Here is a 26,882-nt window from a genome sequence, read left to right as displayed (position 1 = left end):
AAAATAAAGATATATATATAAGTGTATATATATATATATATATATATATATATATATATATATATATTAAAAAAATATTATATATATATATATATAAAATGACAGAAGCACATAAAAAATTAACAGTGTAACTAAACTGAAAACATGAAAAATCCAAGTTAATTAGATCGCATTGCATTCAAAATATACATTTTATTAATTTCTTTAAGTTGTAGTCATGAATTAATAAAACAAAATGATTAAATAAATGTATACATAAATCTTAATTTATATATAAATAAAAACGACAAAAGCATATAAAAAAAGTTAAAAAGAATTATAAAATATAAAAACTAAGTAAATTCAAAATAAATAAGTACTAAAGTATTAGAATTATAATATTATAGTTCATTGGTTTTCAGCACAAAAATTGCAATATTGATAAAAACCAAATAATAAATGATTTTATCCGTATTTATTTATCCAGTGATACTATGAAACGTCTAGGTTACTTGTGTAACCCTCGTTCCCTGAAGGAGGGAACGGAGACGTTACGTCAGTGACTGACGAATTGGGATCTCGCCCGAGAGCCCAATCACCTTCGAGTGTTAACTAAACAAGCCAATGACAGTTGCCAGCTGTTTCTCGAACACTCGCGGAGATTCGTCCTGTAGAAGGCTCGGCTCCGAAGCGAAAAGCTGATGTGCGTTTGCACGCGCTCTCCTTTTATACCCGCGCTGCGGGGCGGGGTGCGCGTGGCGAAGCACGCACGCCAACTGTCATTGGCTTGTTTAGTTAACACTCGAAGGTGATTGGGCTCTCGGGCGAGATCCCAATTCGTCAGTCACTGACGTAACGTTGAACGTGACTGACTGAATGGGAACAGAGCTTTCTCTCCCTTTAACATATAATATTCTGAGCATAAAAAGAAAACAATTATAGACAGTTTATCAGTAAATATTACATTTGCATTTAAATATAAAGTTATACATTTAATTATACATTTATAACTTAAAATAATAATAAAAAAATTAAATAAAAACTTTGTCAATTCTAGTGCACTACTCTTTTATATAGTAAAATAGTAGACAAGCGCAAGTTTTTTTGTATGCATGCTCAGAGTTTGCACATGTGTTGATAAATCCTATTGGACACTTTTGCACTTCCTCCATAATCCCGCCGGCTGAATGAGAAACCAATGTAGGTCAGGAAGAGCCTGATGCTGTTGCAGCTTCTGTCCTGTAGCTGAAGACTCAACCTCGCTCTGTATCTCTATGCACTTCACAGAGCTGATTACACAGGTTATCCGTCTCCTGTAGCCAGCGAGGCTCTCTGGCCACCTGCCTTTAGCCTCGGTTGCATTGCAGGTGTCATTTGCTCAGTTTACCATGCTGTTTCTCATATCCCTCCTCGTTGAATCTCCAGGTCAAGCATGACCCTGTGACGCAAACCGAAGGAGCTCACGCTGCAGGAGATGCTGGCGCTGGTAATGCGGCCTGCTCACAGGTGAGTTACTGTATCTATTTGCAATAGTCTCCCACTAAATTAGACTCATTTTGTTGATGGTCTCATGAACAGAAGTGTCCTCCGGTGGCCCTTTTTTTCTGCCAGTGGGTGCCAAGGATTCGGGCCCTTTTTTAAAAGCTCTTTCAGTCTGTGCCAAAAGCTTCGGTGTGCTTCGAATAATAATGATTTGAATGCAGATGCTAATGGTTTTATTGTTCATCATAGAGCCCTAGTTAGACTTTGAAATTTTAAGCAGAAACGGGAGGGTTTTTTGGACTCCATACTGTTTCACTTGCATTAAGTATTGGTAGTACTGGTATTTTTCAGACAGATGGTGCAAGCGGTATGTCGCTGGATTAGGTGCAGGGATCGAGTCTGACACACGAGCCATACATTGTTTGATAAACAAAGAGACTTGCCCTCATTTTTGTGTTTGCACACTGTATTTTACGCAATTTCAGTTTTTAAGATTTAAAAAAAATTATTTTATCTATGATTAAAAGGTTTTTTATAAAACAAATTCAGTAGTACAGTAAAACACAGTGCTTTACCTTGCCTTAACGTACAATAAAAAAAAATAAATAAATAAAAAAGCAATATTCCAACCTGACAGAACTGGAGAGGCTCTGCAAGGAGGAATGGCAGAGGATCCCTAAATCCAGGTGTGAAAAACTTGTTGGGTCTTTCCCAAAAAGACTCATGGCTGTATTAGTTCAAAAGGGTGCTTCTACTAAATACTGAGCAAAGGGTCTGAATACTTAGGACCATGTGATATTTCAGATTTTCTTTTTTAATAAATCTGCATAAATGTCAACAATTCTGTGTTTTTCTGTCAATATGGGGTGCTGTGTGTACATTAATGAGGAAAAAAAATTAACTTAAATGATTTTAGCAAATGGCTGCAATATAACAAAGAGTGAAAAATTTAAGGGGGTCTGAATACTTTCCGTACCCACTGTATATATATAAATCCAATAAATATGATTTAAAATATAATACAATTAAAAATAAATTTATTTAAATTAGTACATTTTATTAACTTTTTATAAATTTGTTTTAATTTATACATTTTAATTTTTTTAGATTATATTTAAATATTAATTTAAACATAAATATTTACATATGGATAATCTACGCATTCAAAAGACTGTATTGTGGACTTGTTGAAGATATGTTTGACAGGGCTCCAAACTGCGCCTAAAATGCAAAAATATTAATTTGCTAGTGACGTTTTTGCTACTATATAAATATACTTTATGACTTAAAAATTAGCATGTAATGCCTTTTTTCCTGCTTGTTTTGCGATCACATCTTTGTTTATTTTGTGCACAACTTGAACAAAGGTAAAGCTGTCAGCTGTGTGGACATTAACAATATCATTAACGATTCTCATTTATAATTGACACTGATATGGCTTCTTGTTATCAAGATTTTTAGTCTAAATGCTGTGTTCTGTAAATGCTTGAACTTCATATTATTTGTAGCTCACTGCTGTCCAATAATCGCGATAAGCTTTGTGCTCGGTTACTTTTTAATAAACAAAGTATCATCTTTAAATTTCGACCCAGTTCATAATGAAATTCAAACAATAGATGCTCTTTAATTAAACACATGAGCGCTTGCTTTAGCGCCTCAGTTCAAGCGGCACGAGAACCCATCAGATCTTTCTCTTTACTACTGTATATAGTACGAAATAAACATGAGTGGACATCAAAAGATATATTATAAGATACAGTTCATCTTCCTGAAAGGTCTCATGTAATCGCTCATTCAGTGTTTCAAACTGCGGAAAACGTGTAAAGCTTGTAAACAATGCCACGTAACAATACATTTACCTCAGAATCACCATTTGGCGTCCATAAGCTCATCAGCCAGCTATAAAAAAAACAACTATAAAGAAAAGCATTTTGCTAAATATATGCGCTATATTGCTCATTCATATTTTTACTCACCTGTTGTCTACATGATAAGAAAGAATGCAAGGAGCTAAAGATAAAATGTAACACCTCCTATATAGTTGCATGTTACTAATGAAGAAAAACAGACTGGGTGTGTGTAAGAAATGAGACAGAATTTATAGGATGCATTGAGGAGGAGCTCAAACTACACTCAGTGTCCAAGTGATGCTGATATAGTTATGGTCCGTGATATCGTCACAGATTCAGTGTAATAAACAATTCTTTGTGACTGTATATAGTTCTCAAGTTGGAAAAGACGTTTTGTTCCCAATTTAAGTGAACCTTAGTTCCCAGGTCATCTACACTCTAAAAAATGCTGAGTTAAATATAACCCAGGGCTGGGTTTAAAAGGGACAAACCCAGCTATTGGGTTATATTTAACCCAGCATTTTTTAGAGTGTACAAGATGGAATAAAATGCTGATAAAGACAAGAAAAGATGAGACATAAACACTTGACAGTGTGACTGAAATGGTAAAGTGTTAAAAAAAAACAAGTTTATTCTGTGGCACTTAAAAAAATAATTTGGTGCCTAATTTTGTTTCTTATAGGAGCCAATGGTTCTTTAATTGATTTTTTTTTTGTCTGTAGCTCTGTTTGATTTAGAAAAAGTGACTTTTGTAGAGTATGCGAATTAGTTTTTAAGTAATTTAATCTGTATTTATAAATGGTTAAAAGGAATTTTATTATAATAGAAATTCAGTGATACAATAAAACACAATGCTTTCCCTTTGTTTAAAATACAATATTCTGAGAAAAATGGTTATAAACAACTTATCAATGAATGCATAATAAATATCCCATTTAAATAAAAATGTATAAGTGCAATAAATATAATTTAAAATGTAATAAAAATGTAATGTAAATAATAAATGATATAAAATTATACATTGAAAAAAGACATGCATTTTCTTTTTAATACATTTAAATAAAATGTATCTGCTTTGTATGTTTTTGTCTGTCAGGGCTCAAGTTCTCGGGTGGATCATGACGCCGCCAGTGAGATGAGCAGTGCTGGAAGTTACTCCGTTCCACGCCGACTGACCAGCCATTTGGGCACTAAGGTTAACTAGTACTAGATTCTCAATGCTAAAATGACTTGCAGTGATGATTGAAAACATAATGACAGCATGCATCACTTTAATCAAGTCTGCATATGCTTAGGTGGAAATGGTGTACTCGCTGCTGTCCATGCTGGGCACCCATGATAAAGACGACATGTCTCGCACCCTCCTGGCCATGTCGAGCTCTCAGGACAGCTGCATCGCCATGCGTCAGTCCGGCTGCCTGCCGCTGCTCATCCAGCTCCTACACGGCAACGACAAGGACTCCGTGTTGCTTGGAAATTCTCGTGGCAGCAAAGAGGCCCGGGCGAGGGCCAGCGCCGCCCTGCATAACATTATCCACTCGCAGCCCGATGACAAGCGAGGCCGGCAGGAGATCCGGGTGCTCCACCTGCTGGAGCAGATCAGAGCTTACTGCGAGACCTGCTGGGAGTGGCAGGAAAGTCATGAGCGCGGCGTGGACCAGGACAAGAACCCAAGTGAGACCCAATATATATCTCGCGCTGATATATGCAGGCTGTCAGGAATAGCGCAGTGAGACGTGACATGGTATCCTTGCAGTACCAGTATTTTTAGTTGTAGTAAATATGTGACCCTGGAGCACAAAAGCAGTCTTAAGTCGCTTATAGATTTTTTTTTATGCCAAAAATCATTAGGATATTAAGTAAAGATCATGTTCCGTGAAGATATTTTGTAAATTTCCTACCGTAAATATATCAAAACTTAATGTTTGATTAGTAATATGCATTGCTAAGAACTTCATTTGGACAACTTTAAAGATGATTTTCTCAATATTTAGATTTTTTTTGCACCCTCAGATTCCAGATTTTCAAAGTTTAGTTGTATCTCAGCCAAATATTATATTATATATTATTATATATCAAATATTATGTATCTCAATTTCGAAAAATTTAACCTTATGACTGGTTTTGTGGTCCAGGTTCAGATATGTGTAATAAATAGAAGTGTTTTCTCATCCTTGTGTTGGTTTTACAATTCACTGACAGTGCTTTAAATTAACAATTAAAATTTTCTGTATATTTTTATTTAACTTTTTTACTTAATTTTGAGTGAATACATAGTAAAATATGTGTTCTTTTAATTTCAGCAAATTTTGTGCACATTTAGCTGTCAATAAAGAACTTAGTTTTTATTAATATTTTGAATAATCTTTTTTATACATTTAAAATGTATATATTTTAACTATATTTTATATAGTTTTCATTTTAATTTTAGTTTTATAAATGTTGTGCTTTTTCATTTTTATTTAGTTTGTTTTATTAATTTTATATGTTTTGTTTTACAAAAATATATTTTTTTTAGCTTTAATTTATTTTGAATTAGGTTTTATTTTTATATTTGCAGTTTTAGTTTTTTAAACTTTATTTGCTTTTTGTCACTTTATTACTATTTTTACTAGTTATTATTTTTTATTTAACATTTATATTTTATAATTTATTTTTAGTTTTATTTTAGTTTTAGTAATTGTATTCAACTTATTTCAGTTAGTTGCATTTTTTAGTTTAACATATTTAAGTTGACATTTTTTATATAATATTTATGTTTTATTTTATTTTGGTTTTATTTCAGTTAACGACATGATATTTAAAAATAATATTTCAGTTTTAGTCTATAGTCATTTTTAGTCCATAACAACCCTGTTATGTATATATCAACATTGAATCTGATGCATATGTATTAGCCATTTAAAACAAACATAAGTTGACCACTGTAATATATTGGCCTATATGTAGTTAATAACAACACTGTTATGTATATATCAGCATAAACTCAGGCATTGCATCTGAAGCATCTGCATTAGCCATTTAAAATAAACGTACAAGTCAACCACAGTAATAAACTGGCCTATATATCTCTAGTATATTGCTGTAGTAAATGCAGTGTTTTTTTATTTTATCCCATATACTACTATATATAACTTTTTATTAATTTATAAATGTGATTCACTTGAAATGCTCTGATGGGAAGGAGCTTAAAGGTCATATGATGCGATTTCAAGTTTTCCTTTCTCTTTGGAGTGTTACAAGCTGATTGTGCATAGATAAGATCCCTGAAGTTGCAAAGACTAAAGTCTCAAAACCAAAGAGATATTCTTTATCAAAGTTAAGACTCTGCCACGCCCCCCTAAAACGTCTCGTTCTAACACGCCCCCACATATCTACCTCACTATGTGGAAATATTTGCATAATGCCGCCCAAATGTGCACGCAAAGAAAGAAGGCGTGGTTTCAGTAACCGCAGTTAGTGTTGAAGCAGCATGTCAGGGAGACGCTGTGTGTTTCTAGGAGAAAGCAAAAGCACTTTATTTGGCCTTCCGGAAGTAGATGCATTTAGGAATCTTTAAGATTACTTACAACAGAACAGCAATGCATTTTATGGACGACCGTTTCGTGAACCTAGGAGAGGAGGTCATTCTGACTTTGCTATGACAATCAGGGTAAGGGGCGTTACATTTCCGATGAGTGCTTGCGGTGTTCGGCCAATCACAATGCGCTGGGTCAGCTGGCCAATCAGAGCAGACTGCGCTTGTCGGAAGGAGGGACTTTGTTGAAAACAACGTGTTTGAGAGAGGCGGGGCCTAGAGGACCTACAATAATGTACAGTATTTGAAAAATAATGTTTTTTTTGAACATTAAAGCATGTCAACATATTCTGTTACACCAAATAATGATCTTTAAAATAGCATCATATGACCCCTTTAATGGATGATTTAATAACTCTTCAAAGTCGGATGACACATAATTTAAGTATGTGGAGCTGTACAACCTCATTAATGTACTTTTGCTTTCACTGCAGTGCCTTCACCAGTCGAGCATCAGATTTGCCCAGCGGTTTGTGTTCTCATGAAACTTTCCTTTGATGAAGAGCACAGGCACGCGATGAATGAGCTTGGTAGGTTTTCCAAAATTATAAATGAAACTTGTCCTCCTGTTTATTCTTGTTAGACATTGAAGAAAACTTAAAATTTTAATCTAATTGGCTGAATATTTAAATGTATTGTGTATGCAGGTGGCCTTCAGGCGATTGGGGAGCTACTGCAGGTAGACTGTGAGATTTTCGGTCTTACCAATGATCACTACAGTGTTACACTAAGACGATATGCTGGAATGGGTCTAACTAATTTAACCTTTGGAGATGTAGCCAACAAGGTGTGTTATTTCTCTCAGCATTATATAGATAGATTTCCATTCATTGTTTATTATTGCATTTAACGGTTACTTTCTTGTTTTGCCCACAGGCTACACTTTGCTCAATGAAAGGTTGCATGAGGGCCATGGTAGCTCAACTGAAGTCAGAGAGTGAGGACCTACAGCAGGTATAACTGTTTGGAAACTCATGCTATAATTTGCATAGTCATGCATGGCACCGAAAGGAAAGACATTAATCCCAATTTATTGTACTAAGAAATTATATGCTGCTTTAGGTAATTGCCAGTGTTTTGAGGAACCTCTCATGGCGAGCTGATGTGAACAGTAAGAAGATATTGCGAGAAGTTGGCAGTGTTAGAGCCCTGATGGAGTGTGCCTTAGAGGTTCAGAAGGTGAGATTTAGTCATTTCTGTCGTCAGAATGCAAACAAGCTGTTCAGTCATTAAGGAAATACTCTTACTTCTTATCTTACAGGAATCCACATTAAAAAGCGTCTTGAGTGCCCTTTGGAACTTATCAGCACATTGCACTGAAAACAAAGCTGATATCTGTGCTGTTCCTGGAGCTTTGGCGTTTTTAGTGAGCACTCTAATATACAGAAGCCAAGCCAACACCCTTGCCATAATAGAAAGTGGTGGTGGCATCTTGAGAAACGTATCAAGCCTAATTGCCACAAATGAGGAGCACAGGTAGAGTATGCTGTATGAAAGCTGCATACCCTCACAGATTTTTAATATGTCCACATGGCAGCAAACCTTTTCCTCTTTTTGTTTATTTTCAGGCAAATATTAAGGGAAAACAGCTGTCTTCAGACTCTTCTTCAGCACCTTAAATCACACAGTCTGACGATAGTGAGCAATGCCTGTGGGACGCTGTGGAACCTCTCTGCTCGGAATGCAAAAGATCAAGAGGCATTATGGGATATGGGTGCAGTTAGCATGCTGAAGAACCTCATTCACTCCAAGCACAAGATGATAGCTATGGGAAGTGCCGCTGCTTTGAGAAACCTCATGGCAAATCGGCCTGCCAAGTATAAGGATGCCAACATCATGTCTCCTGGATCCAGTCTACCGTCCTTGCATGTAAGAAAACAGAAAGCACTAATTGAAGAACTAGATGCACAGCACCTCTCTGAAACCTTCGATAACATTGACAACTTGAGCCCGAAAGCCTCCCATAGGGTCAAGCTAAGACATAAGCATAACGTCTATGGCGATTATGATGGTGTCTGTCGATCAGATGGCTATAACCCCAATGGAGTCAGTGTTCGTTCACCTTATATGAACACCCCAGTGCTCTCAAGCCCATCATCTCGAGACAACAGAGGAAATGGAGAAAGTGTCCGAGCCGAGAGGGACAGAAGTCTAGATCGAGAGCGAAGGGGTTTCCATCCTGATGCTGAGGCTGCCAAGCGAATGGTGCAAATTCCCACGACTGCAGCTCAAATTGCGGTAGTTATGGAGGAAGTGCAGAGCATGCACTTAAGTATGGATGATAGAACCGCAGGATCCACACCAGACCCTCACATTGTGCAAGACGACATGATCCGACGCCAAACTGCTGTTCATGGTCACCAAAATATGTACAGCTACAACAAAACTGACCCTTCAGGCAGACCGTGCCCAATGCCCAAACTGGAGTACAGAGCTTCTAATGACAGTCTGAATAGTGTCAACAGCACTGATGGCTATGGAAAGAGAGGTCAAATGAAGCCCTCAGTGGATTCCTATTCAGAAGATGATGAAGGCAAATGCTGTGTCTACAGAAAATATCCTGCAGACCTTGCCCATAAGATACACAATGCAAATCATATGGAAGATGACAATGGAGATCTGGACACACCTATTAACTATAGTTTGAAGTATTCTGATGAACAGCTCAACTCTGGTCGACAAAGCCCAAACCAGAATGAAAGGTGGGCAAGGCCTAAGCTCCTTGATGATGAAATGAAGCGGCCAGATCAGAAACCACAGCGATCGCAAAGCCCAGGATACCCCATGTACACTGAATCTGGCAGTGAAGGAGAAGATAAACTAAAAAAGTACCAGCCTAGGTTTGTTCAACAGGACCTGCCTGGATTTAGGTCAAGGGGCTCAAATGAACAAATTAACAATGGGTCAAGTCATGGACTTAACAAAAAGATCTCTCAAACTATCTGCACTGTGGATGACTATGCCGATGACAAACCAACAAACTACAGCGAGCACTATTCAGAGGAAGAGCAGCTTGATGAGCAAACTCCAAACTACAGCATGAAATACAATGAGGATCATCATGTAGAACAACCTATTGATTACAGTTTGAAGTACTCTGATGCTTCCTCTAAGAAGGCCATGTTTAGTCATTCAAAGCCAACTTCTACCAAAGGTTCTGTCAAAGATAATTTGAGCCAAGATACTTCCTCCTCTGTGGCTTCTTTAAAGAACCAGGGTAGGCAAAATCAGCTCCATCCTTCGTCTGCTCAAAGCAGAGCAGGACCAACGAGAGCAGTTCAGAAGAACCCAGCATGCAAGGCTTCCACAATAAATCAAGAAACATTGCAGACGTATTGTGTGGAGGACACACCCATTTGTTTCTCACGTGGTAGCTCTTTATCATCATTGTCCTCAGAGGAAGATGAAATGGAGAGCTGCAAGCGTAACGCCAACTCAGCCAATAACTACACAAATCTACCTATGTCAGAAAAAGAATCCACTAGTAACATTGCATCTGACCAACGCACAACTGACAGCCAATCATCAGGCCATTATGTTCGCTTCAAGCCTCCACGACATCACTTGGGACATGGAGATGCTTCCAGGCATCACAAAACAGTGGAATTTTCATCAGGTGCTAAATCACCATCCAAAAGTGGTGCCCAAACACCAAAAAGTCCTCCTGAACATTATGTACAAGAGACTCCGCTCATGTTCAGCAGATGCACATCTGTCAGCTCCCTTGACAGTTTTGAGAGTCATTCCATTTCAAGTTCTGTGCAGAGTGAGCCGTGCAGTGGGATGGTAAGTGGGATTATCAGTCCAAGTGATCTGCCTGATAGCCCTGGACAAACAATGCCACCAAGTCGCAGCAAAACACCACCACCTCCACCACCACGATCCACGTCAGTAAAACAAAAAGTTACTGTGCCGCCCCATTCTGAAAAACGTGAATTAGCTCCAAGACATGCAGTTGTAAGTGCTGCTGTACAGAAAGTGCAGGTTTTACCAGATAATGATACTCTTTTACATTTTGCCACAGAAAGCACTCCAGATGGCTTCTCTTGCGCTTCGAGTCTAAGTGCACTAAGTTTAGATGAACCTTTTATTCAGAAAGATGTTGAGCTGAAGATAATGCCCCCAGTTCATGAGGATGACCATACTAATGAAGCAGAGCTTGAGAAAGAAAACATACAAGAGCCCAAGGTTCAAGAGAAACCACCATCAACAACTGAACCTAGAAAAGATATCTTGGATGACTCGGATGATGATGACGACATCGAGATTCTAGAGGCTTGTATAAACTCAGCAATGCCAACAAAATCATCAAGAAAAACGAAAAAGCAATCACCCTCAAGCACCTCTAGAATACCCCCACCCGTGGCTCGCAAACCAAGTCAGCTCCCCGTTTATAAATTGTTGCCAACACAAAACAGAGGACAACAGCTGAAACATGTTGCCCTAACACACTGTGAAGACATACCCCGGGTGTACTGTGTTGAGGGAACACCCATTAACTTTTCCACAGCAACATCTCTCAGTGACCTCACGATTGATTCACCCCCAAATGAGTTGGCGGGTATTGAAAGTTCAGCTCCCCATGCAGAAGTATCTGGTCAAAGGCGAGACACTCTGCCAGAGGGGAAAAGTGCAGAGGCTAAAGATATAGGTTTATCACCTCCCATGCAGTCTCCCTTGGCTGAGAATGAAGGGGACGATATTCTTGCAGAGTGTATCAATTCGGCAATGCCCAAAGGCAAAATTCACAAGCCATTTAGAGTGCAGAAGATGCCTGAACAGGCTCAGCATCCGTCCACTGCCACTGGCAACCTAGTTCAACAAGACTTGGAAAAGAAAAAGCCAACTTCTCCTGTAAAACCTATGCCACAAAGCAGTGAGTACAGAGCAAGGATGCTCAAACGGCCAGAGGCTCCTAATAGCTTGTCAGAAGCAGCATCATATCCAGATAAACACAAAGAAATGGAAAAGCAAGAGTCCAAAGTAGTCACAAGAGAGTTTGCTGATAAGCCTGTTAATCCTGAGGTGAGAACACGTCCTGGGTTTGCCTTTGATTCTCCGCATCATTACACACCAATTGAGGGCACACCTTATTGCTTCTCTCGCAATGATTCACTGAGTTCACTTGACTTTGAGGATGACGATTTTGACTTGTCTAAAGAGAAAGCTGAGCTACGAAAAGATAAAGAGCAAAGAAAAGTTCCCCCTTTGAAGTGCAGTGCAGAACAGCCAGTAAACACCAACAGAGTATCAGCATTTCAGACAGCTCCAACAAAACCCCTTCAAAAACCAGGTTTTCCACAAGCACCCAAAGAAAATACAGTTGCAGTGTGCGATGAAAAGCAAAAGTTTTCCATTGAAGACACACCTGTATGTTTTTCAAGAAACTCATCCCTTAGCTCATTAAGTGACATCGACCAAGAAAACAACAACAAAGATTGCTCACACAAAGATGATGCAACTCAGATGGAAGTGCCCAGGCCACAAGCCTCTGGTTATGCGCCAAAGGCCTTTCATGTTGAGGACACCCCTGTGTGCTTCTCTAGAAATAGTTCCCTTAGCTCCCTCAGTATTGATTCTGAAGATGACCTTCTCCAAGAATGCATCAGTTCTGCAATGCCAAAGAAAAAGAAACAGCCACCAAGAAGTAAGACTAAGAAACCAGGGATTAAGGAAGAAAAGAGCATGTTGGCTGATGGTATTTTAGCAGAGGAACCAGATCTTATATTAGATCTCACAGACACACATAGCCCTTTTTCTGAGCAAGCCTTGTCACCAGACTCTGAATCATTTGATTGGAAAGCCATTCAAGAGGGTGCCAATTCTATAGTTAGCAGTCTACATCAGGCTGCAGCGAGTCTCTCCAGACAAGGTTCCTCTGATTCAGACTCTATTCTGTCTCTCAAATCGGGCATTTCCATTGGATCACCTTTCCACCTCCCTTTAAATCAGGAGGACAATAAGCCTGCTACAAATAAAGGGCCAAGAATACTAAAACCTGGTGAGAAAAGCTCTTTAGAGTCCAAAAATAAAGAGGAAGAATCTAAGAGCCTGAAAGGAGGAAAGAAAGTGTATAAAAGTCTAATCACAGGAAAGCCCAGACCCAGTCTTGAAAGCATGTCCTCTCAGCACAGACAAGCTCAAGCTCCAGTGATCTCCAGAGGGAGGACAATGATTCATGTTCCTGGTGTGAGGAGCAGCTCTCCTAGCACCAGTCCGGTACCCAAAAAAAACCCTCCACGTGGCCAAATGTCAAAGCCACCATCCCAAGCACCTGGTCCTGGAAACTCTCCAAGAACCATGAAAATCCCAGCAAGTTCTGAACCTAGTCCTGCCAGGGACCCAGCATCATCTCAAGGAGGTTCAAGTAAAGCTTCCTCTGGATCTGGGTCTAGAGACTCCACACCTTCTAGACCAGTTCAGCAATCTCTAACAAGGCCCATGCAGTCCCCTGGCCGTGCCTCAGTTTCACCTGGTAGGAATGGTTTGAGCCCATCTAGCAAATTAACCCAGCTGCCTCGCACTGCCTCCCCCAGTGCTGCTTCAACAAAATCTTTTGGATCTGGACGCATGGCTTACACTTCTCCAGGGAGGCAACTGGGCCAGCAAACACCAACAAAGCAGAGTGGTTTGCCAAGAAGTACCAGTGGAATTCCTAGAAGTGAATCTGCCTCAAAAAGTCTAAACCAGTGTGTAGCCTCGGGCCCTTCAAAGAAGGCAGAGTTGTCCAGGATGTCATCTACCAAATCCAGTGGGAGTGAGTCTGACCGGTCCGAGAAGCCTGGATTTGTTCGTCAGTCAACATTTATCAAAGAAGCTCCTAGTCCAACACTAAAAAGAAAATTAGAGGAGTCTGCATCTTTCGAGTCCTTGTCTCCTTCGTCTCCAAGCCAGTCACAGACACCAGTATCTAGTCCATCCTTACCTGACATGTCACTTAGTCTACCCTACCAGGGAAGTGGTTGGAGAAAGTCCCCTCATAGTCAGAACTCTGCAGAGAATGGTGATGGAAAGTCACTCCGAAGGCATGACATCTCCCGATCCCATTCAGAAAGCCCTTCCAGGCTCCCAATCAACAGGACGGGGACATGGAAAAGGGAGCACAGCAAACATTCATCATCTCTCCCAAGAGTAGGCACTTGGAAAAGAACCGGCAGCAGCTCTTCCATTCTCTCTGCTTCGTCTGAGTCCAGTGAAAAGGGAAGAAGCGAGGATGAACGGCAACCCGCTAATCCTCCTCAAAAATCAGGTAAAGAGGGGGGCCTCGAACGCAAAGGAACATGGAGGAAAATGAAAGACAGCGAAAGCTCATATGCACCTTCTATGACATTAGACTTACCAGATCCAACTGGTGATGCTGCTCATTCAATGGGTGCTGCTATGTCCAAGACAGAAGATGTCTGGGTGAGAATTGAAGACTGTCCCATAAACAATCCAAGGTCTAGTAAATCACCCACAGCAAACACACCTCCTGTTATTGACAGTCAATCAAACAAAGGGCTACCTTGTGACAGGGACTCAAGCGAATCGCACTCAAAACAGCCACTAGCAAGTGAGAATGGAGCTATGGGCCACCTGGGTTCAGAAACAAATCTGAATTTACTCAGGAGTAGCGAGTCTCTTGATAAAAAAGTCACTGATATCAAGCCTGCACCAAGTAACCCAAACATTGGCACAGAGGTCCATGAATTCCCAGTTGCTGAACGCGCACCTTTTAGCTCAACTAACTCTAGCAAACACAGCTCCCCTAGTGGAGCCTTGGCTGCTAGGGTAAGTCCTTTTAATTACACACCAAACCCCAGAAAGAGTACTGCTGACAGCACAACTCCAAGACCATCCCAGATCCCAACACCTATTTCAAGCAATGCAAAAAAGAGAGACACTAAAGGAGATGCGACTGAAAGTGGGTCTTACATTGTCACTTCCGTATAAGTTTGGACTTAGAAAACCAGAGAACACTTATTACAGACTGGCCTTGTTTATAATTTGTTTTGTGTTTTTGTGGAAAAACCTCTGTGGGGGCCACTTTCTTAGAACTTCTTGTTGTTGCACCCTGTATTAAGAAACTTATTCTTGCTGGTTGATTGCTGTTTAAGCTAATGTTGGAGGTAGGGAGCAGTAGGGAGGGCGAACATATTTGACAATTTGTACTGTACAGATTTGATTATGTATATATATATATATATATATATAATTGGCAAATAAGCACTGGTCATGTTACTTTTGCAGTTTACCAAGCTGTGGATATTCACAGCTTCTCCAGAATGTGAGCGGCTGCATCAGAAGATCAGAACTCCTTCAGTTTGTGCTACAAGAACCGCATGCTTGACGGAATACTGAAAATGATATTTTGGTAAAAAGGAAATGTATTCATGCACTTACCCTAAGAGTTCTTTGTAGTTGTTTCATCAAATCAGCAGGACTTCCTTCTATTTCCTGTGGTTCCGGATTAAAGGGGTAAGCGGGGCAAGTATCGTTAGTGAGTACAGAGCAGCTGGGGAGGTGAGTACAAGTTTTGTAAGACATTTATATTGGATCTTTAAAACTGAAGTGTGATTCAAACCATATCAACATATAAGTGACTATTTAGAACAAATTGAAATGTTAATAATAAAAATTCATTGTATTGTTTAATGATGTTGAATGTTGCTTGTTAATTTCCTCATTTGGATAAAAGCATCTGCTAAATGAAATATTTGACACTGAAAATATGTGATATTTACAGGATTAACAGAGCACTTTGGACAGCAGCAACTCGAGCAAAATGAACCAGGCGTTTACAGACTATTACATCAATGAATCCTCAGGTTTCAATTATTGTCTGTTGTGTTTGAATGAAAGTGAGACACACTCTGTGTCTCCAGAGGTGAACGATTCCATGTGGATACTTTCTCTGGTCATCTACTGCCTGACGTTCCTCCTCGGAGTTCCCGGAAACATGTTCGTTGTGTACATCGCTGGAATGAAGATGAAGAGGACGGTTAATACAATATGGTTTCTCAATCTAGCGACTGCAGACCTCCTGTGCTGCCTTTCCATACCCTTCAGTGTGGCGCAGATCCTCCTTAACCATCACTGGCCGTATGGATCCGTCATGTGCAAGATTCTCCCCTCTGTTATAGTCATCACCATGTTTGCCAGTGTTTTCACCTTGAACTTGATATATATATATATATATATATATAATTTAACCACACATCAGTGTCCTGTATTTACCTTGACATGACAAGAATATTGACTAATGATGGACTATTTGGGACGCTGTTAAACCTTTGGTGGAATTCAATACTAATGCATTTAAATTTTTTTTTTTTAGAACAAACAGTAAACCTGTATTAATTAAAATGGTAAACACATTCTTACTGTTGAATATTGTGTGTTACATCATGGATTTTCTCCTTGCATGAACCGATTCAGTGGTATAGTATTTCCTATAAAGATAAGCATTTCTGTGGACATATGACCTGTACTGATAGCCGTAGTGTAACATTTTACACTTGTGTGTGTGCGTTTTTGAAAGCAAGAAATAACCCTCGGAACTGTTGAATGACATTGACGGTTGACATAGATTATATAAAAAAACAAAGTTCCATTGCTCTGCTATTTGTGTATAGTTGTTGCCAGATGAGGCGGGGGTGTCTTTTCAATGAAACAATAGTCTTGGAAGGACTGAAGTAATGTTTGATAATTAAATTATTCCTGTAGGTTTTGGTGTTGGTATCTTTTTAAAAGCTAATTTGCTTCCACTTTTATTTAGTACTTAAGCACATAATTAGATTCAACTGTTTTGCCAAAACCATGGTGTAAATAATCACATTTTATTTGAGTTTTTAAATTTTTATTTTTCTCATGCAATAAAGTGGGCAAATCCATGTTTACAAAATATTTCCAATAAAAAAAGTATTAAATTACACAAATGGTATCTTTTTTTTGTTACTATGGCCTGATTGTTTATTATAGACATTTTCTGAGTTTAACATCACACTTTGCACATTTCATGCTGATGAAGAAGTTGATTCCAGCCTTTCAGCATCTGGAACATTAAGCGTCATCAGATTTGTGTTTGGCTTTTTGATTCCTCTCATATGCATCACAACATGCTACGGAGTCATCGCACACAAGTTAGGCAGGAGTACTTTTCACTCTGGACGAGCGGTTCGCATCATGTTGGCTGTAATTGTGGCCTTTTTTCTCTGCTGGCTGCCGTATCACATAGTAGATTTGATAGCAATGTACGGAGAGGACTCGAGTTCCTCTGTGGCTTCGGCAGTGGATCCGTTGGCCGTCTCTTTGGCGTATGTCAACAGCTGCCTGAACCCCGTTCTGTATGTTTTCATGGGGCAGGATTTTAAAAGTAAGGTTAAACTTTCCCTAAGACGTGTATTATTATAGTTTTTATATAATTTTATTATAATTTGTTATGCAAAAGAAAAAATAAGTAATCCCAATAAATGATGTGCTCTCACATTTTTTGGGCTTTCTCTTTTTCTTCACATCAATTGAGTTAAAGAATTATAAACTCTTGGGTGGTTTAATGTAAACCAATTACTCATCCAATTTGGTAAGGCAGATAAATATCTAAATTCCTTCATGATTCACTTGTAGTCAGCTCTCAGGAATGCAGTACTTTCCAACAGTCATGACTATAATCAGCCATAATTTTGTGAATGCACGTAGACATGTTATGATGCTACTGCCATATATGGTTCATTTAGTAAATACAGGACACATTTCATTTTAGGGCTGTCTGATGGTGGCAGACATTTTCACAGCAATGATAAGCAGGCAAATAAGCACTGGTCATGTTACTTTTGCAGTTTACCAAGCTGTGGATATTCACAGCTTCTCCAGAATGTGAGCGGCTGCATCAGAAGATCAGAACTCCTTCAGTTTGTGCTACAAGAACCGCATGCTTGACGGAATACTGAAAATGATATTTTGGTAAAAAGGAAATGTATTCATGCACTTACCCTAAGAGTTCTTTGTAGTTGTTTCATCAAATCAGCAGGACTTCCTTCTATTTCCTGTGGTTCCGGATTAAAGGGGTAAGCGGGGCAAGTATCGTTAGTGAGTACAGAGCAGCTGGGGAGGTGAGTACAAGTTTTGTAAGACATTTATATTGGATCTGTAAAACTGAAGTGTGATTCAAACCATATCAACATATAAGTGACTATTTAGAACAAATTGAAATGTTAATAATACAAATTAATTGTATTGTTTAATGATGTTGAATGTTGCTTGTTAATTTCCTCATTTGGATAAAAGCATCTGCTAAATGAAATATTTGACACTGAAAATATGTGATATTTACAGGATTAACAAAGCACTTTGGACAGCAGCAACTCGAGCAAAATGAACCAGGCGTTTACAGACTATTACATCAATGAATCCTCAGGTTTCAATTATTGTCTGTTGTGTTTGAATGAAAGTGAGACACACTCTGTGTCTCCAGAGGTGAACAATTCCATGAGGATACTTTCTCTGGTCATCTATTGCCTGACGTTCCTCCTCGGAGTTCCCGGAAACATGTTCGTTGTGTACATCGCTGGAATGAAGATGAAGAGGACGGTTAATACAATATGGTTTCTCAATCTAGCGACTGCAGACCTCCTGTGCTGCCTTTCCATACCCTTCAGTGTGGCGCAGATCCTCCTTAACCATCACTGGCCGTATGGATCCGTCATGTGCAAGATTCTCCCCTCTGTTATAGTCATCACCATGTTTGCCAGTGTTTTCACCTTGAACTTGATTAGTCTGGATCGGTTTACTCAGGTGATCACACCTGTTTGGGCTCAGAATCATCGTAATTTGTTGCTTGCGCGGCTGTCCTGTGCAGCGGCCTGGGTCTTGGCTTTGTTGCTCAGTTTGCCCTTTATGCTATTAAGACAAACTTTCACTGAGTTTAACATCACACTTTGCACATTTCATGCTGATGAAGAAGTTGATTCCAGCCTTTCAGCATCTGGAACATTAAGCGTCATCAGATTTGTGTTTGGCTTTTTGATTCCTCTCATATGCATCACAACATGCTACGGAGTCATCGCACACAAGTTAGGCAGGAGTACTTTTCACTCTGGACGAGCGGTTCGCATCATGTTGGCTGTAATTGTGGCCTTTTTTCTCTGCTGGCTGCCGTATCACATAGTAGATTTGATAGCAATGTACGGAGAGGACTCGAGTTCCTCTGTGGCTTCGGCAGTGGATCCGTTGGCCGTCTCTTTGGCGTATGTCAACAGCTGCCTGAACCCCGTTCTGTATGTTTTCATGGGGCAGGATTTTAAAAGTAAGGTTAAACTTTCCCTAAGACGTGTTTTTGAAAGAGCTTTCTCTGAGGAGGGAACACAAGCGTCACGATCCACACAGTCACAGCAAATGCACTCAGTGTAGTGAAGATATGAACTCGTTTATTCATTCATTTTTCTATACCGAACCTATGCAATTTTAAACAAAACTCATTGCACTTGCTTTAATATTTTATTTAATGCAGTGACATGTAGACATTTTTTAGTGCGACTTACAAATTATATTTGGTGTTTTCTGATTCGATATCATTTGCATTTTTCTCAGAATAGTTTTCTAGACCAAATACTCCTGTGAAATATCTTGAAAAAAATGTTGTTCCTTTCTTAATTCTTTGAAAAACTGAAACTTAAGATATACAATACGGCTTACTTTAGCACTTTTCAACAGGAAGTGTGCATTCTGCTTTTCATCTTTGTCAGGAAATTATGAAATTCATTAAGTGCATCTAAAATAATCTGTTCTAAGTTTTTTCCCCCTGATTAACAATACTCAAATTTTGTTGCATTGTTTTTATTCACTTTTACTTGAATTAATCATGACGATGAGATTTCTTGTGCACAGCTTGCAGTCTGTAATACTGATGCTATTTTTAGGCAGATGCAGTATTTTGAGGAAGTTAATGGTGTGCCACAGTTTGAAGTCTGGATCTCCTGTACACAGTGCAGGTTTGATCATAAACACTCCCTCTCCTTGGTCTTTAAACATGGCTGATATTGACAGAATGATCACATTTAGCACTCTTAGGGAAATATTATGTTTTGTAATTATCATTTAAATCGGACTAATTTTCAAAATGTTTGTCGTAAATAAACTTCTCAGGAAAATGCTAAGGGGATTCAAATCGGAATATGACTTATGAAACGGGGCATAATTTTCATGCTTGTCTTCTGTAGAGGACACCAGGACAAACAGCTGTTAATCAGGCATTTTGGGGAAACACAAGAAATTATTGATCAATGTTCCTATGAAATATGAGATATTCTTATGAAAATGTTGCCAAGTTATTACTCCCGTTACTCTCTAAAAAAACACTGGGTTAAAAACAACCCAATTTGGGTTATTTTTAACCCAAGGACTGGGTAAATATAGGACAGAAAACATTTTGGCGTCACGATCCACACAGTCACAGCAAATGCACTCAGTGTAGTGAAGATATGAACTCGTTTATTCATTCATTTTTCTATACCGAACCTATGCAATTTTAAACAAAACTCATTGCACTTGCTTTAATATTTTATTTAATGCAGTGACATGTAGACATTTTTTAGTGCGACTTACAAATTATATTTGGTGTTTTCTGATTCGATATCATTTGCATTTTTCTCAGAATAGTTTTCTAGACCAAATACTCCTGTGAAATATCTTGAAAAAAATGTTGTTCCTTTCTTAATTCTTTGAAAAACTGAAACTTAAGATATACAATACGGCTTACTTTAGCACTTTTCAACAGGAAGTGTGCATTCTGCTTTTCATCTTTGTCAGGAAATTATGAAATTCATTAAGTGCATCTAAAATAATCTGTTCTAAGTTTTTTCCCCCTGATTAACAATACTCAAATTTTGTTGCATTGTTTTTATTCACTTTTACTTGAATTAATCATGACGATGAGATTTCTTGTGCACAGCTTGCAGTCTGTAATACTGATGCTATTTTTAGGCAGATGCAGTATTTTGAGGAAGTTAATGGTGTGCCACAGTTTGAAGTCTGGATCTCCTGTACACAGTGCAGGTTTGATCATAAACACTCCCTCTCCTTGGTCTTTAAACATGGCTGATATTGACAGAATGATCACATTTAGCACTCTTAGGGAAATATTATGTTTTGTAATTATCATTTAAATCGGACTAATTTTCAAAATGTTTGTCGTAAATAAACTTCTCAGGAAAATGCTAAGGGGATTCAAATCGGAATATGACTTATGAAACGGGGCATAATTTTCATGCTTGTCTTCTGTAGAGGACACCAGGACAAACAGCTGTTAATCAGGCATTTTGGGGAAACACAAGAAATTATTGATCAATGTTCCTATGAAATATGAGATATTCTTATGAAAATGTTGCCAAGTTATTACTCCCGTTACTCTCTAAAAAAACACTGGGTTAAAAACAACCCAATTTGGGTTATTTTTAACCCAAGGACTGGGTAAATATAGGACAGAAAACATTTTGGGTTAATTTTACCCAGCAAATTGGGTTGTTTATTTAACCCAGCATATGGGTTGATTCATTTTTACTACAATACTTGCTTATTTATTACTTCATACATTAAATAATGTTTACAGATGAACTTTTCTCTAAACTTTTGTAAAATACTCCACACAACCACTGGTTTGCATGATACCTTCCTTTATTTTCCTTTATTTATATCATTTACAGCATTGTTTATATCATTTTTAATACGTAGGCTATACATATTGCCTATATTTAAACTCGTTTAACAAACAGAAGTAAAAATGAAACATTAAACCGAATTGGATTTACTGATGGTGCTTAGAACGGCTCTCTCCTGAAGAGGATGCAAAATCCCCGTGATTATTAACTCAACTGCTGGGTTACGTCTGATCCAGGATCTGAGTAACACTAAAACTACCCAAACACTGAAAAAAAAGGCTCAATCCAGCATTTGGGTTAAAAAACAACCCAGGATTTTTTTTCTTTAGAGTGTATTACACTTCTTTTTTCATTATGGTTTGCCCCAAGAACACATTAATATACAAATTAGATGCAATGTATGGACACAGCTTGAAAATCTCCCACTGTATACAAATTCAAACTGCCAACAATGTTGAGATCATGAATGAAATTTAAAAAGAGCCTGCAGATTTCATAATCCCCGATATCACTGCAAAATGAATTGCTAACATCAACTGACAGCTGTAATTCATATATCCAACTTTATCTGCTTATTATAATCAGATAGGCTCAAGCAAAATACAAAATCGCAACTGGTTGAAGAATATTCATTTATATTGAAGAAGAGGACAGCAGCTTGTAAGTGTTTTGGTTTCTTTTCTCATTAGACTTTGGTTGTGATTGCTAGAAGTGTGTTTTCATAGGGCAGGGTTTTAAAAGTAATATGCAAAACAACATGGCACAAATAGCTTATCTTAGCACATTTTGTCAGGAAACTACTAATCTAGTCCTTTGCTTTTTTTTTTTTTTTTTGGTCAGGAAGTTAAGAAACTCTCATTTAGTGCAAAATAATCTGCAGAGAAGGAATTTAGTTTTATGTTAGAATGTTTTAAATTTCTTAATTAGCAATTCTCAATTAAATTTATTATGAAACTGTGCATCCTCTGTTGAATTTCGCCAAATGGTGAGTGGACTAGTTTACGTCAATTATGTAAACATCAAGATTAGCTAAAGGGTTTTACAGTTTTAAAGGGTTAGTTCACCCAAAAATGAAAATTAGCCAGTGTTTTACTCACCCAATCATCCTAGGTGTATATGACTTTCTTCTTTCAGACGAACAGGGCCAGATTTACCTCTTATCGTGACATAGGCAAAACAATTTTTGGGCCCACCCTTCCTTATTAATAGGCCCCAGCAAACAAAATATTTCGTAATCAGTGGAAACCGTTACAGTGTTTTCTATCGCAATAAGCGCATGCATTCAGTCAATAAAATCAAATGTCTTAATTTGTTTGAGAATATGGAGAAAGACTATTCCATTTATTGGCTCCAGCGTCGTGGCCACATTAACACTTCGATTGCATTATTTCTCTAATAATTTTAACGGCCCGGTGTCACAACCACACCTCAAGATATTGTTCAGATGATTTGTTTCAAGATAAACCTTCCGTTGCAAATTCCAAAACGTCATTTTAGAGCTAATAACAGAGGCTTGGGCCATTGATATGCAGGCTAATGCAGTTATTAGAGAGAGAGAGAGATTAAGCGTGTGTGAATACGTGCGTCTCTCAGCAGTGTTCAGCCGCAGAATCTACAAATAGCGAATCTTTAAGTTGAACTGCTTCAAGAACCTCACTACTGAGAAATGTCATTTTACTGATAAATTCGCGGGGCAGCGCTGATGACAAGTTTCTGTTTGCGTGTGTGCGCAAGTGCGTTTCTGTACAGTGTGTGCGTCTGTGAGAGAGAACGGGAGAAAGAATTTATGTACGTGATTTTCATACATAAAAAAAGGTGGAAAACATGGAAATACTAATCATTTTTTACCCTATTGTTTGTTATATTTATTTGTTCTTTGTCTTCTGGTCTTTTTGTTCTTTTACTGTTGTAGATAGCTCATAGTATAACAAAAATATTATTTATCTCTTCATTGTGTGGGAGAATAAAGGCCTCCTGCAGCGAATCCATGCGTTTTCATAAGAAAAATACCCATATTTCAAACATAAACACTTTTCTCTCACTTCCGTTATCTGTCATACGCGAAAGGAAAACCAGTCTCCTCTTGGCTTGTATCGAAATCCTCCGACAGTCTTCTTTACAAATCCTCGGTTTGTATTTCTAATTCGTGACCGGCGTTTTGTTTGGTTCTCTCTCCGCATTCGTCACTAATCGCGCAACGCAGACGTCTTACGTCATCCGCGTATGACAGATACCGGAAGTGAGAGAAAAGTGTTTATTACGTTTGAAATATGGGTATTTTTCTTATGAAAACGCATGGATTCGCTACATGAGGCCTTTATTCAGCCCCCAGAGCCGTGTGAGGCATGTTTTATTATGGATGCACGCACTTTATTTGACGTCTTGTGGACTGTTCAATGAAACACCCGCTGACTGCAATGACAGAGCTTGGAATAGCCAGGACAATTTTTAATATAACTCCGATATGATTCGTCTGAAAGAAGAAAGTCGCATACACCTAGGATGCGTCGAGGGTGAGTAAAACACAGGCTAATTTTCATTTTTGGGTGAACTAACCCTTTCATGAATGTGTATTAGATCTCAGGTCCTGCAACTGGTAACCATTTCTTTTCATCAGTTCTTCATTGTAATCACTATTTCCCCATCCCTGTTCATTTTAAACGCTCCTGCAGTGTACTAAACCTAGCAATATTACATAGTCTTTCAATTAATATGATCTCATAAATGCATAATATTTATTTAAAAATAAGCAAAATGCTGTTTAAAATAGTTTTAGGTGAGGGGGTTTGGCATGTCACCCCACAGCATGCATGTCAACTTCCCAAAAGCATTAAAACGATCCAAAAATAGTTCTCATCAGCCATGAAAGTTAGAGACTTGATTGTCATCATTCTTTTACAGAGTCAAGAGTGGTTTAACTTTGCTCAAATAAAAGAGTGTACGTCAACAATCTTCTATTGACTGTCAAAAGTGTTTCATCTGTTGGTTTATACGCCATAAAACATGTTAATTACTTGGCCTATAAAAAAATAACATTTATTTTTATTGACCACAATGTAAAAATCTTATCATTATGCTTGTAATTTCTGTGACTGTTTAGTGGTGAATCTAGTCAGATGGACATGTTTATCGTAGACATGTTATGATGCTACTGCCATATATGGTTCATTTAGTAAATACAGGACACATTTCATTTTAGGGCTGTCTGATGGTGGCAGACATTTTCACAGCAATGATAAGCAGGCAAATAAGCACTGGTCATGTTACTTTTGCAGTTTACCAAGCTGTGGATATTCACAGCTTCTCCAGAATGTGAGCGGCTGCATCAGAAGATCAGAACTCCTTCAGTTTGTGCTACAAGAACCGCATGCTTGACGGAATACTGAAAATGATATTTTGGTAAAAAGGAAATGTATTCATGCACTTACCCTAAGAGTTCTTTGTAGTTGTTTCATCAAATCAGCAGGACTTCCTTCTATTTCCTGTGGTTCCGGATTAAAGGGGTAAGCGGGGCAAGTATCGTTAGTGAGTACAGAGCAGCTGGGGAGGTGAGTACAAGTTTTGTAAGACATTTATATTGGATCTTTAAAACTGAAGTGTGATTCAAACCATATCAACATATAAGTGACTATTTAGAACAAATTGAAATGTTAATAATAAAAATTCATTGTATTGTTTAATGATGTTGAATGTTGCTTGTTAATTTCCTCATTTGGATAAAAGCATCTGCTAAATGAAATATTTGACACTGAAAATATGTGATATTTACAGGATTAACAGAGCACTTTGGACAGCAGCAACTCGAGCAAAATGAACCAGGCGTTTACAGACTATTACATCAATGAATCCTCAGGTTTCAATTATTGTCTGTTGTGTTTGAATGAAAGTGAGACACACTCTGTGTCTCCAGAGGTGAACAATTCCATGAGGATACTTTCTCTGGTCATCTATTGCCTGACGTTCCTCCTCGGAGTTCCCGGAAACATGTTCGTTGTGTACATCGCTGGAATGAAGATGAAGAGGACGGTTAATACAATATGGTTTCTCAATCTAGCGACTGCAGACCTCCTGTGCTGCCTTTCCATACCCTTCAGTGTGGCGCAGATCCTCCTTAACCATCACTGGCCGTATGGATCCGTCATGTGCAAGATTCTCCCCTCTGTTATAGTCATCACCATGTTTGCCAGTGTTTTCACCTTGAACTTGATTAGTCTGGATCGGTTTACTCAGGTGATCACACCTGTTTGGGCTCAGAATCATCGTAATTTGTTGCTTGCGCGGCTGTCCTGTGCAGCGGCCTGGGTCTTGGCTTTGTTGCTCAGTTTGCCCTTTATGCTATTAAGACAAACTTTCACTGAGTTTAACATCACACTTTGCACATTTCATGCTGATGAAGAAGTTGATTCCAGCCTTTCAGCATCTGGAACATTAAGCGTCATCAGATTTGTGTTTGGCTTTTTGATTCCTCTCATATGCATCACAACATGCTATGAATTCATTGCACGCAAGTTAGGCAGGAGTACTTTTCACTCTGGACGAGCGACTCGCATCATGTTGGCTGTAATTGTGGCCTTTGTTCTCTGCTGGCTGCCGTATAACAGTGCATTTGATGATAATATAGATTTTTTTAAAAATGGAAGAAGGAAAAACTCTGTTTATTAAAATACCCGTGTATGTGTGGACATGGCCTAAATCTTTTGTTTGCCAGTTGAAAAGTTTTGCTTGCGAGTGAAGCTGTATCTCAGTGGGCGGTCTCTACTCACCAGGATGAAAGGCCTTTTTCTATTGGTCACTCTCGATTGAAGTCACAGGTTGACCACGCCCACTACGTTTCCCCGGAAACCCCGCCACTGCCGCCGCAGTCTAACAGAAGAGCGAGCGAGGTTGTATCATGGCAAGCAACAGGTTGTTTACTGGGGAAGGTAACCAGGGGTGCCGCTAGCAATTTTGGGCCCTATGAAAGAATATGAGTTTGGGCCCCCTGCTGCACAAAACATACACTATATTGCCCAAAGTATTGGGAAAACTCAATAAAACTCACCGCCAAACACCTGTGACTTGTACATATGCGTACAATCATTTTAGACACTTCCAAATCTGTGGTAGCAAACATGGAAATACAATTTTTAAATACATGAATTATGTTTCCATCTTTGTTGCCAGCTAGCAATTTTGGGCCCTATGAAAGAATATGAGTTTGGGCCCCCTGCTGCACAAAACATACACTATATTGCCCAAAGTATTGGGAAAACTCAATAAAACTCACCGCCAAACACCTGTGACTTGTACATATGCGTACAATCATTTTAGACACTAAAATCTGTGGTAGCAAACATGGAAATACAATTTTTAAATACATAA

General features: G+C 38.6%; 4 protein-coding genes across 7 annotated transcripts in view; all 4 read left to right on the top strand.

Moving 5' to 3' along the window:
• LOC107549007 (adenomatous polyposis coli protein-like) overlaps positions 1-15,077 on the top strand; it is a 46,193-nt gene extending 31,116 nt beyond the window's left edge. For all 4 annotated transcript variants that reach the window (XM_016229905.1, XM_016229903.1, XM_016229906.1 and 1 more), the window contains 9 exons: positions 1,405-1,485; positions 4,408-4,506; positions 4,607-4,985; positions 7,323-7,418; positions 7,536-7,675; positions 7,765-7,842; positions 7,951-8,067; positions 8,150-8,364; positions 8,457-15,077. In XM_016229905.1, coding sequence (XP_016085391.1) covers positions 1,405-1,485; positions 4,408-4,506; positions 4,607-4,985; positions 7,323-7,418; positions 7,536-7,675; positions 7,765-7,842; positions 7,951-8,067; positions 8,150-8,364; positions 8,457-14,820 — 7,569 coding nt within the window. In that variant the 3' untranslated portion in view covers positions 14,821-15,077. The remainder of the gene's footprint in view (positions 1-1,404; positions 1,486-4,407; positions 4,507-4,606; positions 4,986-7,322; positions 7,419-7,535; positions 7,676-7,764; positions 7,843-7,950; positions 8,068-8,149; positions 8,365-8,456) is intronic.
• A 575-nt stretch (positions 15,078-15,652) lies between these two features.
• LOC107548980 (C3a anaphylatoxin chemotactic receptor-like) lies at positions 15,653-17,805 on the top strand. Its single transcript, XM_016229859.1, has 3 exons — positions 15,653-16,030; positions 16,849-17,213; positions 17,706-17,805. The coding sequence occupies exons 1-3, from the start codon at positions 15,653-15,655 to the stop codon at positions 17,803-17,805; spliced, it is 843 nt and encodes a 280-aa protein (XP_016085345.1).
• A 435-nt stretch (positions 17,806-18,240) lies between these two features.
• On the top strand, positions 18,241-19,275 carry LOC107548979 (C3a anaphylatoxin chemotactic receptor-like). Its single transcript, XM_016229858.1, has one exon. The coding sequence runs from the start codon at positions 18,241-18,243 to the stop codon at positions 19,273-19,275; it is 1,035 nt and encodes a 344-aa protein (XP_016085344.1).
• A 6,056-nt stretch (positions 19,276-25,331) lies between these two features.
• On the top strand, positions 25,332-26,324 carry LOC107548978 (C3a anaphylatoxin chemotactic receptor-like). The gene is made up of 2 exons (XM_016229857.1): positions 25,332-26,121; positions 26,230-26,324. Exons 1-2 carry the CDS (start codon positions 25,332-25,334, stop codon positions 26,322-26,324), a joined length of 885 nt encoding a protein of 294 aa, XP_016085343.1.
• The last annotated feature ends 558 nt before the right edge of the window (positions 26,325-26,882 follow it).

The sequence above is a fragment of the Sinocyclocheilus grahami genome, unplaced genomic scaffold (assembly GCF_001515645.1).
Source record: "Sinocyclocheilus grahami isolate Dianchi unplaced genomic scaffold, SAMN03320097.WGS_v1.1 scaffold359.1, whole genome shotgun sequence".
NCBI lineage: Eukaryota > Metazoa > Chordata > Actinopteri > Cypriniformes > Cyprinidae > Sinocyclocheilus > Sinocyclocheilus grahami.
This window is presented reverse-complemented; position numbering and strand designations above follow the sequence as displayed.

What these genes read in the sequence shown, in the direction of transcription:
- LOC107548980 (XM_016229859.1), top strand. Translation starts at nt 15,653, where the DNA reads ATGAACCAGGCGTTTACAGACTATTACATCAATGAATCCTCAGGTTTC. An exon ending in TCATCACCATGTTTGCCAGT is followed by an intron (nt 16,031 to 16,848) that starts GTTTTCACCTTG and finishes TGTTTATTATAG; the next exon opens with ACATTTTCTGAGTTTAACAT. An exon ending in AGCTGCCTGAACCCCGTTCT is followed by an intron (nt 17,214 to 17,705) that starts GTATGTTTTCAT and finishes TTACTTTTGCAG; the next exon opens with TTTACCAAGCTGTGGATATT.
- LOC107548979 (XM_016229858.1), top strand. Translation starts at nt 18,241, where the DNA reads ATGAACCAGGCGTTTACAGACTATTACATCAATGAATCCTCAGGTTTC.
- LOC107548978 (XM_016229857.1), top strand. Translation starts at nt 25,332, where the DNA reads ATGAACCAGGCGTTTACAGACTATTACATCAATGAATCCTCAGGTTTC. An exon ending in CTGCTGGCTGCCGTATAACA is followed by an intron (nt 26,122 to 26,229) that starts GTGCATTTGATG and finishes TTTGTTTGCCAG; the next exon opens with TTGAAAAGTTTTGCTTGCGA.